The 15,953-nt window shown below is 47.2% G+C and overlaps 1 protein-coding gene across 1 annotated transcript; it reads right to left on the bottom strand.

Moving 5' to 3' along the window:
* Positions 1 to 2,681: 2,681 nt before the first annotated feature.
* On the bottom strand, positions 2,682 to 13,960 carry LOC148825389 (uncharacterized). The gene is made up of 2 exons (XM_088926311.1): positions 13,406 to 13,960; positions 2,682 to 4,792 (listed from the first exon to the last, which is right to left on the bottom strand). The coding sequence occupies exons 1-2, from the start codon at positions 13,773 to 13,775 to the stop codon at positions 2,682 to 2,684; spliced, it is 2,481 nt and encodes an 826-aa protein (XP_088782437.1). The 5' UTR covers positions 13,776 to 13,960.
* Between the last annotated feature and the right edge of the window lie 1,993 nt (positions 13,961 to 15,953).

Raw genomic sequence — 15,953 nt, 5'->3', positions numbered from 1 at the left:
GGTGCCAAGCGGTGCTCGGTGCGGCTGGAGAGATTCCTGCTGCGCTGCTCTCTGAAGACCGAGCTAGTTAGTGTTGGCTTTAACTAGCAAAGTTTGTGCACAGGAGAAAACTGACTGTGGGTCCCAGCTGGTCAGGAAGAAGAACGGTTCGTTCCTGATGAAACGCTAGTTCTGAATACTGATTCAGCTGTCCACAGTTCCGACCTGTTCACGAGGCCTGCTGCTGGTGCTAACCTCGGGTGGATCCTCTGGTTACGCGCTGGCAACCTCCGCTCTAGACTCTTAGAACGAGGAAAGTTCTGGCACTCGGACACACTGGCCGTTACATGGTGGTCCTGGCTGAGTCTCAGGGTGGTCAGGAGGCGTGCTGCGAGAATGTCCTCCACTTCCCAACTGTTCTGGCCTGCGGGCCGTCCTGTCCTGGAATCATTCACACCCCTGGAATTGTTCTTTTTGGAATTCTTCTTCAGGCCCTTTGTGTTGCCTGTTTTTACCTGGAGGAACTTCAGGTCGTTCATTGGCTGAAAGTTTAATGGGCATCAGAGACCCACGTGGGTTACTCGGCCCTACCAGTTCCTGATTGGTTGATCAAGTCGAGATGTGAGTAACTCACCCCTGACACTTAGGAATGCAGTCCAGATGTCCATCTGGCACTCCCTAGACAGATAGGCGCCAATGGATGACCATTGATCATGATAGCCAGGCTTAGCTAAGTGCATCCCCATTTGGGAGCTGTCCCTTATCAAAGAAACCTTAAATCAGCCTGCATGAATAGCTTATCTGTGGCTGCACCACAGAGATGAAGAGAGAGATGGGGCCTCACTGGCAAGAGAGCGCAAAACTTAATTCCTGTATTTTAATAAGCCTTGCCGCTACAGGTGTAACAGTAATAGTATCATGAAATCTTTATTCCTCCCTGCTGTCTCACTCTCTAACAATGTAAAATAAATGCATTATGACATTATCCATAAACAAATATTTCTGGTAGTAGCTGATACATTAATGCTGCACACTGGTATCTTTCCGGGAGTGAATAGGATGAGCATATAAACTGTGCATCATGTGATACCTGTCAGTTACACCTTCAACAGGCTGACAGGGTTAGCTTGAGAATACCAGCAGAGTTAGAAGATGAGTGTTAGTTGTTGTGAAGCAGGGTTATGGAGTGGTGTAGCTTCTTCTACACTCTGTTGTGTTAAATCCTGCTTGACCTTAAAATGCCTTTTGTCTTGTGTTTTTGTGTGTGTGAATTACCTGAGTCAGGGTAGTGTCAGCAGGGTCTTGTCACAGTAGATGAGTGTATATACAGTGCCTTCAGAAAGTATTCACCCAGTGGAATTTTGTTGCATTTTGTTCCCATTACACCTCCACATTTTAACATTTTTTTCCTCGTTTTAAGAACACTAAATTCAACACATTTATGAATCAAAAATATTTTTTATTCAAGAACATTTGTTTTTCAAAATGAAAGATTTACATTTCTCATTTACAAAAGTATTGTATTACAAGAGATTGTTTGTGTCTGCAGTTTCTCCCATTTCAGCCAAAAAGCTCTGCAACTCTGTCAGTGTTGGAGCTGGCCACTTTTGGTCACTTTTCTGACAATCACCATTCTTGTCCGGTTGCTCAATTTGGTAGGAGGGCCTGATCTTAGTAGTGTCCGGGTTTTGCCATGTTTTTTTCTATTTAGTTACAATGGGATTTAACGGTGCTCCTAGGAAGGTTCAAAACTTTGCCAATCTTTTTATAACCTTCTCCAGTTTTTTTTCCTCCTAACAACTTCATCTCAAAGTTCCAAAGGTAGCTCCTTGGTCTTCATGACAGCAGGACTGATCTGATCTGCTGTTTCAGTGAGACCTCACAGTCAGTGATATCTATTGTGCAATCAAGCAATTGAACACCGGTGAATTTGAAATGAACACAGGTGTACCTTGTTAATGTATTTAGTGTGATCTCTCAAGATAATTGACCCAAATTAGGTTGTTGAAACAAAGGGAGTGAATACTTATCAATTAAGTAATTTTCCATTTTTATTTTTAATAGATGTCTTCAGAATTATAAATACTTAATTTCATTTGAACATTATAAAGAATTGCTTCTACAGGAGTGGAGAAAAACATTTAAATATGATTTAATTTGACTTTGCAACACAGCAGAATGAGAAATAAACAATGGGGTGTGAGTACTTTCTGAAGGCACTGTATATATAGCTTGTCCTGTCTGCAGTTGCATTGAAAAAAAAATTGAAGTATTACTAACGGTGCCAAAATAGATTTTCTTATTAAAAGAGATTCATACAGTATCTTATTCTTTATTATTTACCCTTTATTGCATAAATATTTCTTGTATTTGATATATATGCTCTCTTATCCACATAAATTAAACTCTGTGACAAGAACTATTTCTGTTTTAGTCAACTGTAAATAAGAGTATAGTCAAAATTTAACTGACCAGACGAACTCAAAATTGGGTGACTACAAAGTGACTATGACTAATAGACATTTTGGGAACAAGTAAAGGTTTGTTCCATGCTGAAAAGAGAAGAAAATAAATGTCTCGGCTGTGGAGCCTTCTTCGGATGTCACATGCTGACGCATCTACCCACTTGAACTAAAAGACATTTTAGTTGACTTGACTTAGACTATGATTAAATAAAAAACCTGGTGACTAAATTGGTTTTTTTAAGTCACCTGACTGGAACTCTTCCCACACTGACTGTAGCTGCATGGTCTGTCTCCTGTGTGAATGCGCTGGTGCTTTTTTAAGTCATGCGATTGAATAAAACTCTTCCCACACTGACTGCAGATGAACGGTCTCTCTCCTGTGTGAATGCGCTGGTGGGCTTTTAAGCTACGTGACTGACTAAAACTCTTCCCACACTGACTGCAGCTGAATGGTCTCTCTCCTGTGTGAATGCGCTGGTGCTTTTTTAAGTCATGCGATTGAATAAAACTCTTCCCACACTGACTGCAGCAGAACAGTCTCTCTTCTGTGTGAATGCGCTGGTGGGCTATTAAGCTACTTGACTGACTAAAACTCTTCCCACACTGACCACAGCTGAATGGTCTCTCTCCTGTGTGAATGCGCTGGTGGGTTATTAAGCTACTTGACCGACTAAAACTCTTTCCACACTGACTGCAGCTGAACGGTCTCTCTCCTGTGTGAATGCGCTGGTGTGATTGTAAGTGGCTTTTCTGACTAAAACTCTTCCCACACTGACTGCAACTGAATGCTCTCTCTCCTGTGTGAATGCGCCGGTGGGCTATTAAGCTACTTGACTGACTAAAACTCTTCCCACACTGACTGCAGCTGAATGGTCTCTCTCCTGTGTGAATGCGCTGGTGGGTTATTAAATTACTTGACTGACTAAAAGTCTTCCCACACTGACTACAGGTGAACAGTCTCTCTCCTGTGTGAATGCGCTGGTGGGTTATTAAGTTACATGACCAACTAAAACTCTTCCCACACTGACTGCAGCAGAATGGTCTCTCTCCTGTGTGAATGTGCTGGTGGGATTTTAAGGCATGTGACTGACTAAAACTCTTCCCACACTGACTGCAGCTGAATGGTGCCTCTCCTGTGTGAATGCGCTGGTGGGTTATTAAATTACTTGACTGTCTAAAAGTCTTCCCACACTGACTGCAGCTGAACGGTCTCTCTCCTGTGTGAATGTGCTGATGTTGTTTTAAGAGCTGCAAGTGACTAAAACTCTTCCCACAATGACTACATCTGAAAGGTCTCTCTCCCGTGTGAATACGCTGGTGTCTTTTAAAGTCACTTGACTGAATAAAACTCTTCCCACACTGACTGCAGCTGAATGGTCTCTCTCCCGTTTGAAGGTGCTGGTCGGGTTTTGATTTGCTAGACTGACAGAAACGCTGCTCCTCTCTGTGCCATAATGGCAGTTTGTCCACTCCATCTGAGCAAGGCCTTGAGTGATTCTTCCTCATTCTCTGATTGTACTGGGGTCTCTTATTCTGCCAATGCTCCATGGAATGGTCTTGCTCCGTGTGCTGAGATTTGTTTTCTCCACCATGTCCTTCAGTGTGCTGCTCAGCAGTGTGAATCATCCGGGGCTCCTTCTCCAGCTCTCTGAGACTAAAACTGTCTAGTTCATTCAGTTGTTCTCCTCTTTGCCCAAGAACAGACCTACTCTCCAGTTCATTAAAACTTTTAACAATTTTCTCAGTAACCAGATTAGTAAACCTGTGTGTAAAGCCATCAGATACTAAGGGATCATATGATTGTTTGAGTCTCTGCAATGACAGTCTCTCCACTTGAACAGAACAAGGCCTAATTATCAAGCCCTGTAGGAGCTGCTGTTGCTCCTCCCTGTACTGACTCCTCTCTGTGTGCTGTGACTCAGTACTGTTCTCTTCACCAGGTACATCAGTCTGCTGCTCTGCAGCGTCAATCAACTTGGACTTCATGTCCTGTTCTGTAAGATTTAAAACATCCAGTTCTTCACTGTGCTCTCGTACAGAGACACAGCCCAGTTCATTACAACCTTGTGTAATATTGTTCGAGTCCAGATTATTAATCTTATCTATAAAATCATCACATACTAAGAGCCCAGGTGTCTCACTCTCAGGCTCTGTCTTCATCATGGTCACAGAGTCCAGATCCTCGACACTCTGTCTGCTCTCTGTGTGCTGCTCACTGAGTGTCTCTTTCCCTTCTGCGACAGTGAGCTCTCTCTCCTGCACCAAACTGGAGCCCCACTCCTCCTCACTGTGCTGCTGTTCAAGAGGAGCCATGTCCCCAGCATCAGAGAGAGCACTGGTCTCTGTGCCTGTAAATACAGGAAAAGAAAACAATAACTTTATAATAATAATAAACTTTATTTTATATAGCACCTTTAAAGGTGGCTTCTCAAAGCACTTTACAGAAGGCCAACAACAAAAAAGACACAATATAAGCATGATGAGAATATAGTTAGACGAGTCAGTAGATGGTGGTACTAAGTCCAGTAGGAGCAGAGGGGTAAAGAACAGATAAATAAAGGCTCTTCTGAAGAAGAAGGTTTTGAGTCTGGATTTGAAGAAGCTTAGAGAAAGTGACTCTGATATCCTTGGGGAGAAAGTTCTAGAGCTTGGGGCAAAACAGGAGAAGGCCATGTCACCCATAGAGTGTAGAAGGACTGGGGGACAAATAGTTGAACACAATTAGAAGAGCGAAGGTTGTGAGGTGGGGAGTAGGGCGATAACTCAGACAGGTACTGAGGTGCCAAGCCATAGAGAGCCTTATAGGTAAGCAGGAGGATTGTTAAGCATCACAAAACTTGACAGGAAGCCAGTGCAAGGACTCCAGGATAGGAGTAATGTGAATACTTGCACTAGACAAACTGGAAATTACAGCATATTAACACTGCACTGACAGAGATGGGTAAATACAGACACACTGACTGGACACTGCAGCATATTAGCACTGCACTGAAAGGGGTTAATATAGACATGCTGACTGGACACTACAGTACATTAACACTGCACTAAGAGAGGGGTTCATACAGACACACTGACTGGACACTACAGTACTTTAACACTGCACTGAGACGGAGGCATTTATACAGCCATGGACTGCTCAGAGAAGGGGGGTAAATACAGACAGACTGACAGACAGGACACTACAGTACATTAGCACTGCACTGAGAGAGAGCGGTTAATACAGACACACTGACTGGACACTACAGAACATTAACACTGCACTGAGTGACAGGTTAATACAGACATGCTGACTGGACACTACAGTACATTAACACTGCATTGAGAAAGAGAGGGATTAATACAGACACACTGACTGCATATTATAGTACTTTAAAACTGCACGGAGAGAGGTGGGTTAATACATAGACACTGACTGGACACTACAGTACATTAACACTACACTGAGACAGAGAGGGGTTAATACAAACACACTGACTGGACACTCCAGTATATTAACACTGCACTGAGAGAGAGAGGGGTTGATTCACACACACTGACTGCACACTACAATATATTAACACTGCACTGAGAGAGAGGGGTTAATACAGACACACTGACTGGACACTACAGTACATTAACACTGCACTGAGAGAGAGGGGTTAATACAGACACACTGACTGGACACTACAGTACATTAACACTGCACTGAGAGAGAGGGGGGTTAATACATACATACTGACTGGACACTACAGCACATTAACACTACACTGAGAGACAGTGTCCAATCAATCTTTATTGACAGAAAAAATAAACAAAGTATGAATCTTGATTCTTAGGACCCCACCTTAAGAATTATTAAAATAAAATCATAATTGGAATATTAATTTTTTATTCACAATCCTGCACGTTTCCAAAACACCAACGCTTTTCAAATGTTCCACAGTCATTATGAGATAATATAAAACATATATTTTAACGACATCCTGCTCTTCACCAACCCTTCAAACATCCTCACCAAGTCTACAGACCCGGAACCAGAGATCTTATTTTTCAGAGTCTTGTAGATGGTGAGTTTGGCCTGGCCCAGTAGAAAGTTGGCGAGGAGGGTCTGAGTTTTTTGTTTTTTCGTATGACCCACCCCGAACATGAAAATAATGTAATTGAAGGCCAGGCCAAGGTTGATGAAGAGCCAAATCAACACGGCAAACATGGGCGACAGGTGGGGGCAGGCACTGTAGTAGTGGAACACCGTCTCCCTCTGAGCGCCGAAGGGACAGGCCCCTTTTGTTGAGGGGAAATCTGTAGAGGCTACCCCAGGCAGGCCGGACACCATCTGGCACCCCCAGACGAGCCCTCCAGGGAGTGTCAGGGAGTGCAGACAGCTGGGCCTGGTGTCTAGATGTTACAACTAGTCTATACAGACACTTCCCCCCAACACCAGCCAGAGACCTCTCCTCTGAAGCAAGGGACTCAAGGAGAGATCCTGTCGGCCCGGGACTGAGTGCAGGAGACACTAGCAGACCAGGGAAAGGAGGCTGTGTGATTGGAAGGTGGCGTTCCTCAAACAGACCCTGGACTAGCAGCATCTCCTCAAGAGGCAGAGCAGAGCAGAGCAAAGCTGAGTAAGAAACCCGTCCACACACCGCCGCGAGTGTAGTCCCAGAGCGTCACATGCCCACTCCATGCTGCGCCAGCAGTCCTGATCCACGTCAAGCAGGTGGTGGAGTTGTGTGACATTGGCGCGGACCAGTCTGCTGGTAAAGTCCAAGGAGCGGCCCAGTTCTGTGTCCATTCACGGATTGTGTACTAGTGGCTCTCAGAGTGTCCAGTATAGACTGGGCCGCTCCTCCTCTCTCCGCACGTGCAGATGCCGCCAGGCTTTCAGGAGACTACGCTGGAAAGGCTGCAGTGGAGACAGGTCAACCCTGCTGGTGTCCATCAGGAAGAGAACAGAGTCGATCCCGAAGTGTCCTGCTAGACGCAACAGGGTGAAGGTCAGCTCCCTCCAGGACAGCGAGGCCGGGCCATACAGCAGCTTCTGTACTGCCTGCATACGAAAGGCGTCCACCCGGCTCCGGATGTCAACGAGTCCTTGTCCTCCGTCCTCTCTGGGCAAATAGAGGACACCCCTCCACAGCCAGTGCAGTCCATCCCAGAAGAAGTCGAGAAGCGTGGCCTGCAGCTCCTCGATCAGTCCAGCTGCTGGCTCCAGGCACAGCAGGCAATGCCACAACATTGAAGCCACCAGGGTGTTGACAATCAGAACCCGGCCTCTGTAGGAGGTCTGGGGGAGCAGCCAGCGCCAGCGATCCAGGGGACCTTTCACTTTTTCGAGGAGCCCCTCCCAGTTCTTCCTCACACTGGCCTTGTCCCCCAGGTACAACCCAAGTATTTGAGTCCTCCTCTGGTCCAGCTGAATCTCTCTGGCAAGACTGGGGGACCCGTCTCGCTCCACTCTCCCAGGAGTAGGGCGCTACTCTTGGCCCAGTTTACTTTGGCTGATGATAGCCACTGGAAATCATTCAAAGTTGTCTGTAGCGCCCTGACATCCTGTTCTCCTCCGACCACGACCATGATGTCATCAGCGTATGCCAACATCTTGACAGTAGAATTGGGGCAGCCCGGGATGGACAGCCCCTTGATGACCCGGCATAGCTGATGTAGCAGAGGTTCAATGGCAAGGGAGTAGAGCATTCCTGAGAGTGCACAGCCCTGCCTGACTCCCCTCTGCACTGGAAACGGAGCACTCAGCCCTCTGTTGACCTTTAGCACACTGAAGATGTCACTGTACAGCACCTGAATCATGGCAACAAAGACAGAGCTGAATCCGAAAAACCTCATGGTTCTCCACAAATACTGATGTTCAACCCTATCAAAGGCCTTTTCCTGGTCTAACGAAATGAGACCAGTATCTAAACCCAATAGTCTGGAGGTGGCCACAACATCTCGAATCAGAAATATATTATCAAAGATTGTCCTTCTGGGTACACAGTACGATTGTTCGGACTGCACCACTGATCCCAGCACCACCCTCAGCCTGTTGGCCAGAGCTTTGGACAGGATTTTATAATCCACACACAGCAGGGCAACAGGTCTCCAGTTCTTAATGTCACACAGGTCCCCTTTCTTAGGCAGCAGGGTGACAACAGCTCTCCTGCAGCTCAGTGGCAGGTCCCCGTGCTCCAGACTTTCCGAGAACACATCCAGCAGGTCAGGTCCCAGCACGGCCCAGAAGGCACAGTAGAATTTGGCCGGCAAGCCATCAAGGCCAGGGGTCATACCATTACTCAAGACACTGAGTGCAGTGGAGAGCTCCTCCAGGGATAGAGGCCTCTCCGGCCATGCCCCCTCCTCTTCGGGGACCTGTGGAAGGTCTTCAAGGAACCTGCGTGTGCAGACCGAGTCCTCACTTGCCTCGCTGGAGAAGAGTGTCTTGTAGAACTGCATGGTCCTCTCCTGGATCTGCCCAGCCTTGTGCAGCTCCTGCCCTGTCTCCGAGCGCAGGCAGAGGTTCTGCCTGCTCTGGCCCGGTTTCTTCTCTAGGCCAAAGAAGTAGCGAGTCGGGGCGTCTACCTGTGATGCACTCTGAACCCTAGATTTTATTAGAGCTCCCTGTACTTTTGTGTCCAGAAGGCCAATGAGTGATTCTTTTTGAGTGTGGAGGTTATCAATTAGCCTCCTGTCTGCACAACACTCCAGAGCCTGGTGGAGCTCCAGAATGTCTCTCTCCAGAGCATTCATGGACTCACGGATACCTCTCGTGACAATTCCAGTGTACTGCTGGTGGAACTGGCGAATCTGCACCTTCCCAGTATCCCACTACTGCCTCAGGGAGACAAAGTGGGCTTTCTGACTCCTCCACTGCTACCAGAAGAACACGAGGCAGTCACAGAAGTGAGCATCGTCAAGCAGTTGGGTATTAAAGTGCCAGTAGGCACTGCGGGACCTCACTGATGGGACGACGACTGTGCAGATGGTGAGACAGTGGTCCGACAGGCCCACTGGACAGATGGGAGTACTGCTTGACGATGCTGTAATGATGTTTACGGCAGTAGATGCGGTCAAGCCTGGCCAGAGAGAGGGTGTTCCCTCAGACCTGGGCCCAGGTGTACTGCCTCGTGTCCCCATGACATCTCCTCCAGATGTCAGTGAGGTCAGATTTGACAAGGATCCTGCGCAGCTCCCTGGCCGACAGGCCATGTGGCTCTCCGTGATTCCTGCATAATTCCTGTCCAGTGTGCTGCTCTCTGTGCAGTTAAAATCATCCCCCAGGAAGACCAGCTCTTCAGGCTGGCAGGTCACCAGCGCATTTTCAAGCTCCCTGAAGAAGGTGACCCTCTCTCCGCCGTCTGTGGATGCGTAAATGTTAATAAAAACAAAGGTTTTCTTCCTGTAAACTACTCGCATGAGTCAAAGGCGACCTTTCACAACCTCATGGACGGCGATAGAGAGGGGCTTGAACCCCACAGAGAACAGCACCGTCATCCCCGCGCTCACAGGGGACCCATGATTGTACACAATGTCCCCCTGCCACTCCTGCTGCCAGGCAATGATGTTGGAGCTGTCGGTGTGGGTCTCCTGCAGGAACGTCACCTGCAGGCTGTTTTCTTTGATGACCTCCAACACCGCAGCTCGCTTCAAAGCCCTCCGGCACCCATTGGTGTTCAAACTCCCTATTCTAATGCCGCCCATGTTTGCGGAAAAGAAAAAAAGAAACAACATAAAACACAAACAGACACATAGCACGCAGACGGATAGTGATGTGATGTAAGAGACGGGACTCATTCGTGCTGAGGTGCATTCCGCGGTCCTGCCCTGATCTTACCCAATAAGCTCTTCAGGCACCATCTCTCTTGATCGCTGAAGTCATTCGCACCTGAGCCTTTTCAGATGGTGGGTCGCGGAGAGGACAAAGAGCTCAGTGTCGGGAAAAAAGTCCTCGACCACAGTTCCCCTCTTACCTTTAGTCTTCTCTAAGAACTCCCTGATGCTCTGGAAACTGTAGCCTACTCTGCAGCTCTGCCGGGCCGAGGAGCCCGAGGCGAGAGAGGAGTCTGGGAAGCCTCCCTCGTCATCGTTGCTCCCGGACTCCGAGGAGCTCCGGGCGGCAGTGGCGAGGACACTCCAGCGCGTCCTTACTCTTCCAGTGTCGGAGTCACTCGCGGCCCCTGGGCCGGCGACAGAGCCGCCCTCCACCGAGCTCTCTGTGCTGTGCTTTTTCTGCACCGCACTCTGCATAGATTTTTTCGTGCGCTTTCTCCACGGTGTCTTAAAACCATTGTCTATTTTTCTGGATGTTAATTAATTTCCTCCCCACACTGTGTCTACAGTTTTCGCTGCCACTTGTGACGAGTTTTCCTCCGTCGGTGTCACTGCCTGCTCTCTCTCCCTGACTCTCCTGAGCAGCGGGGCTCTGCAGCTCCCCTGCTCCGCCAGCGCTCGTATCTTGCTCCCCGGTGTGGGGAGCTCCCATCTGAGGGCTGAGGTGGTCCACTCTTTGCTATCTGTTCTCCTGCATGGGACACCACCAGCTCGGGCTCACCTGCCCCCTCCAGCGATCTCCTCTCCTGCACCCCGGCCGTGGGCTCTGCCTCCCTGCTGCCTCCCCGCACTGCTCCACTCCCCGCTGCCTGACACTGTCTCCTGGCCTCCTGGCAATTCTTCACCACATGCCCCTCGCTCCCGCACCTGAAGCACTTCGTCAATTCCAAAGTCACGAATACAACATAATCACAGGTGTCAATCCGAAATTTAAGATCCACATTGATCTCTTCCATGGGGTTTTTTTAAGATCACGTAGACTTGTCTTCGGAAAGAGATGACGTGCTTCAGTTGAAGTGCCCTGCAGCCCAGAGGGACCCTCCTGATCGGAGAGACCACCTGTCCGTAACAGGACAGCTCCCTCTACAGCAGCTCGTTCCTCATGCACGGAGGCACATTGGAGAGTGTGATCTTCCGAGCTGGGGCTGTGAGCGGCAGCACCGGGGTGAAGGTGCCGTCCAGGACAACCCACTTTACCACCAGGGCATTTGCCAGATCAATAGATTGCAGGAAAATAACTATCCCTCCACTCATGCGGGAAGCGGACTTGATGTTCCTGCAGCCCACAACCTTCCCAACCGCAAGAACGCACCTCTCCAGCGGTTCATACAGACACACTGACTGGACGCTACAGTACATTAACACTGCACTGAGAGAGGTTCATACAGGCACACTGACTGGAAACTCCAGTACATTAACACTACACTGCAATCAGAGAAAGGGGTTAATACAGACACACTGACTGACTGGACACTACAGTGCATTAACACTGCACTGAGAGAGAGGGGGGTTAATACAGACACACTGACTGGACACTACAGTACATTAACACTGCACTGAGAGAGAGGGGTGAATACAGACACACTGACTGGACACTACAGTACTTTAACACTGCACTGAAAAAGGGGTTAATACAGACATGCTGACTGGACACTACAGTACATCAACACTGCACTGAGGGGGGGGGGGTTAATACAGACACACTGACTGGACACTACAGTACATCAACACTGCACTGAGAGGGGGGGGGTTAATACAGACACACTGACTGGACACTACAGTACATTAACAATGCACTGAGAGGGGAGGGGGGGTTAATACAGACACTCTGACTGGACACTACAGTACATTAACACTACACTGAGACAGAGAGGGTTTAATATAGACACACTGACTGGACACTACAGTACATTAACACTGCACTGAGAGAGAGAGGGGTTGATTCACACACACTGACTGGACACTACAGTACATTAACACTACACTGAGACAGAGAGGGTTTAATATAGACACACTGACTGGATACTACAGTACATTAACACTGCACTGAGAGAGAGAGGGGTTGATTCACACACACTGACTGGACACTACAGTACATGAACACTGCACTGAGAGAGAGAGGGCTTGATACAGACACACTGACTAGACACTACAGTACATTAACACTGCACAGAGAGAGAGGGGGGTTAATACAGACACACTGACTGGACACTCCAGTACATTAACACTGCACTGAGAGAGAGAGGGGTTAATACAGACACACTGACTGGACACTACAGTACATTAACACTACACTGAGACAGAGAGGGTTTAATAAAGACACACTGACTGGACACTACAGTACATTAACACTGCACTGAGAGAGAGAGGGGGGTTAATACAGACACACTGACTGGACACTACAGTACATGAACACTGCACTGAGGGGGGGGGGGGTTAATACAGACACACTGTCTGGACACTACAGTACATGAACACTGCACTGAGAGAGAGGGGGCTTGATACAGACACACTGACTAGACACTACAGTACATTACCACTGCACTGAGGGGGGGGGGGGGGTTAATACAGACACACTGACTGGACACTACAGTACATTAACACTGCACAGAGAGAGAGGGGGGTTAATACAGACACACTGACTGGACACTCCAGTACATTAACACTGCACTGAGAGAGAGAGGGGTTAATACAGACACACTGACTGGACACTACAGTACATTAACACTACACTGAGACAGAGAGGGTTTAATAAAGACATACTGACTAGACACTACAGTACATTAACACTTTATACAAACAAGGACAAACTGGAAATTACAGCATATTAACACTGCACTGACAGAGAGGGGTAAATACAGCCATACTGACTGGACACTCCAGTACATTAACACTGCACTGAAAGAGGGGTGAATACAGACACACTGACTGGACACTAGAGTACATTAACACTGCACTGAGAGAGGGGTTAATACAGACACACTTACTTCACAGTACGGTACATAAACAATGCACTAAGAGAGAGAGGGATTAATACAGATATAGTGGATTAATATTCCAGAGGAGTTAATACAGACACAGACCTCACCAGTGAGGAAGTTATAGACACTGGTTTTAAACACACACACATACTCTGACTTCATACACGTCACCACACTGACCTGACAACAGTTTCATGTCCATTTCTTCTTTTATTTCTGCAGTGACTTCACAGGGAAGCGTCTGGGTACCCTGATCTCCTCTTGCTCCCGAATCCTCCTCCCACAGCTGCAATCTCCACTTCAAGCTCTCGTTTTCCTTCTTCAGCTGCGCCATTTCACTCCCGACAATGTCCTGCACACACTGTGTGATTTTAAACACGGCCCGTCTCACCAGGACCTGGGAGACGCTGCGGAGTTTGTTTTCAAACTCGTTCTCAGAGTCAGACATCCTGTTTCCAAAAACTTCTGACACTTCATACACGATCGATTTGAGCAAAACGTGCATGAACGAGTCAAGCTGGATTTCCAGATTTAACAAGTACTCCGCCATCCTTCTTCAGAGTCGATCAGAAACAAAGGCTGACTTGCGATGTTTAAACAGAACAGCTTCTTTATTTTTATTCTTCACAGATTCTGTTGTCAGGGCTGTGCTCTGTTCAAGCATAAACACAGCTGACAAGATGCTACGTTTTCAGAAACTGAAGTTATTAAAAAAAACAACTTTCTTCTTTATAGAAAGAAAATCATTCAAGCACCCACAGCTATGTTGTGTAGCGCCGTGTGATGACGTCATTCGTTAGCGCGTCCGCGACTTCAAAACAATCGAGAAGCGGAGCTGAGAAAGAGGAGTTTCTGCAGCCTGATATAAACTTAACTGCACCTCCTAGCGCCACCTAGTCAAGAGGAGTGAATCACCTGCGACTTGCGCCGTTCGTAAGTGTGAATTTTGTGAAACGGAACATATTTACTGTTTTGCCCTTCCACAACGAAAACGTCTCCCTTTGCAGGTTTTTGGTTAAAGAAAAAAAATGCTGTCATATTCTTCCCAGCCGGCAGTATTTATTCTGCAACATAAGCAAGATTTGTATTTCATATTTCGCAAATTGTATGAATTTCTCGAAAAACACGTTGTTCCAAGAAAGGAAATAAATACTTCTAGTAACAAAATCAAGCCATATGTGATTGTCCTTAATGATACATTCTGTATGACAAGACAGGAAGAAAGGCACCTCAGGATTTCAGACACAGGATCTCCTGTATATTGAGAGAAGTTTATACCATCTGTCAGTTTTCATGTCCAAGGAGCTCAATTTGCATTCCATGTACAACAGCGTGTCCTCTACACCCGCCACTGAAGCACAGCACAGGCTCAGCATCTTGACATCTTCCTAACAGAGACACGTAGAGACCTTTTGGTGGGCAGTGGCTCAAAAGGGGAGAAGAGACCATTTCTGGAGCAGGATTTGTTACGTTGGAGTATTCTGGACACAAATCAGTGCCCGCTTTTATTTCTGTTTTTTTTTTTAATTTTACAGAAAGTTTAAATGTGACTTTGAAGGCATTATAATTCACAACCATGGCAAAAAATGGTTGTCCATAATTGTTGATTATGTTTGATTAACAGACAAAATATGACAACCCCTCTACTGAGCATATACTTTATTTTCCTGATGTAACACATCTTAACAAGAGGGCAAAGTAAATAAAATAATTAGCATCTAATTGCATGCAATACCAAATGCAATCTCTTTCCATCTTAAGAGCAAGGCTTCACATGATAAATCAATTCATTTTTTTTTCCCAAAAAAGTGTCTATTGTGGGACGAATACTGCTTGAGCAGCCTCTGTTCCTCAACCACCTGGCTCAGGTCTCGATGGAGTACATGTTTCTATGAGGCTGAATTGTCTTAGTTCAGGGATCTTCTTTACGAAATAAAGGATGGCTTTCTACCTGCTCAAGCTATTGTCGACACTGTGCGGGAGGTTGACGATGAGCTGTCTGGCAGTTAGATCCTGCAGGACTTTGAGCAACTCAAACTCAGCCTCCTGGACAGCTGGCTGGAGAAGCTGTGACAGGTGCATGGCTCAGGGAGATGACAGTGAAGACGGGGGACCATGGGGTGAGCCTTCTGGGGTGCACCACCATCGTGTTCCACAGGCTGGTTGTGGCAAAGCAGTTCAGGGCACCGGTCTTGGATGTGGTTTGGGGAAAAATCTTTCCCCACTTCGAGCCGGCATGGCTGTGGGTATGTCTGAGGCTGCCTTTCCTGCCCCAGAGGTTGAAGCAGCTCGACAATTTCATCCAACATAATTGCATTTTATGAAAATGGTGCTGCAGCAAATTCTGTATGTCTGTTGTGTCCCACAGCTTGTGAGAAGAAGAGAGAGACCCCTATCTCTTTTGCCTTCTGTTACTCCCACTCAGGGGTCTTTCCACTGACTCTGTGAGGGGCAGGTGTGTCCAGTAGATTATCGAGTGGAAGTTAGGGATGTTGGAGATGCAGCTCCTTGCATTCACAACAAGAGTCACCAGCAGCAGCAGCAGTAGTGCCTGCAGCTTTCCATTCTGTAGTGGTTTCGTCTAAACGAAAGGTTTCCCAAGCGGAAACAAACCACCTTTATTCGCATGCTTCTCAACTGCATAAAGGTCCCTAGCGACAGGCCATCTTTTCTCAATGTATTTCTGGTGTTTCATGGCATCTCATACCAAATGCACTTTCCTTCTGTA

Source organism: Atractosteus spatula, chromosome 10, assembly GCF_055471065.1.
Source record: "Atractosteus spatula isolate fAtrSpa1 chromosome 10, fAtrSpa1.hap1, whole genome shotgun sequence".
In the NCBI taxonomy this organism is placed as follows: Eukaryota; Metazoa; Chordata; class Actinopteri; order Semionotiformes; family Lepisosteidae; genus Atractosteus; species Atractosteus spatula.
This window is presented reverse-complemented; position numbering and strand designations above follow the sequence as displayed.

Bases quoted from the DNA above. Each gene is read 5' to 3' on its own strand.
- LOC148825389 (XM_088926311.1), bottom strand. From the start codon at position 13,775: ATGGCGGAGTACTTGTTAAATCTGGAAATCCAGCTTGACTCGTTCATG. The intron at 4,793-13,405 runs GTCAGTGTGGTG...CTGTATTTACAG, and splicing joins GGACATGAAACTGTTGTCAG to GCACAGAGACCAGTGCTCTC.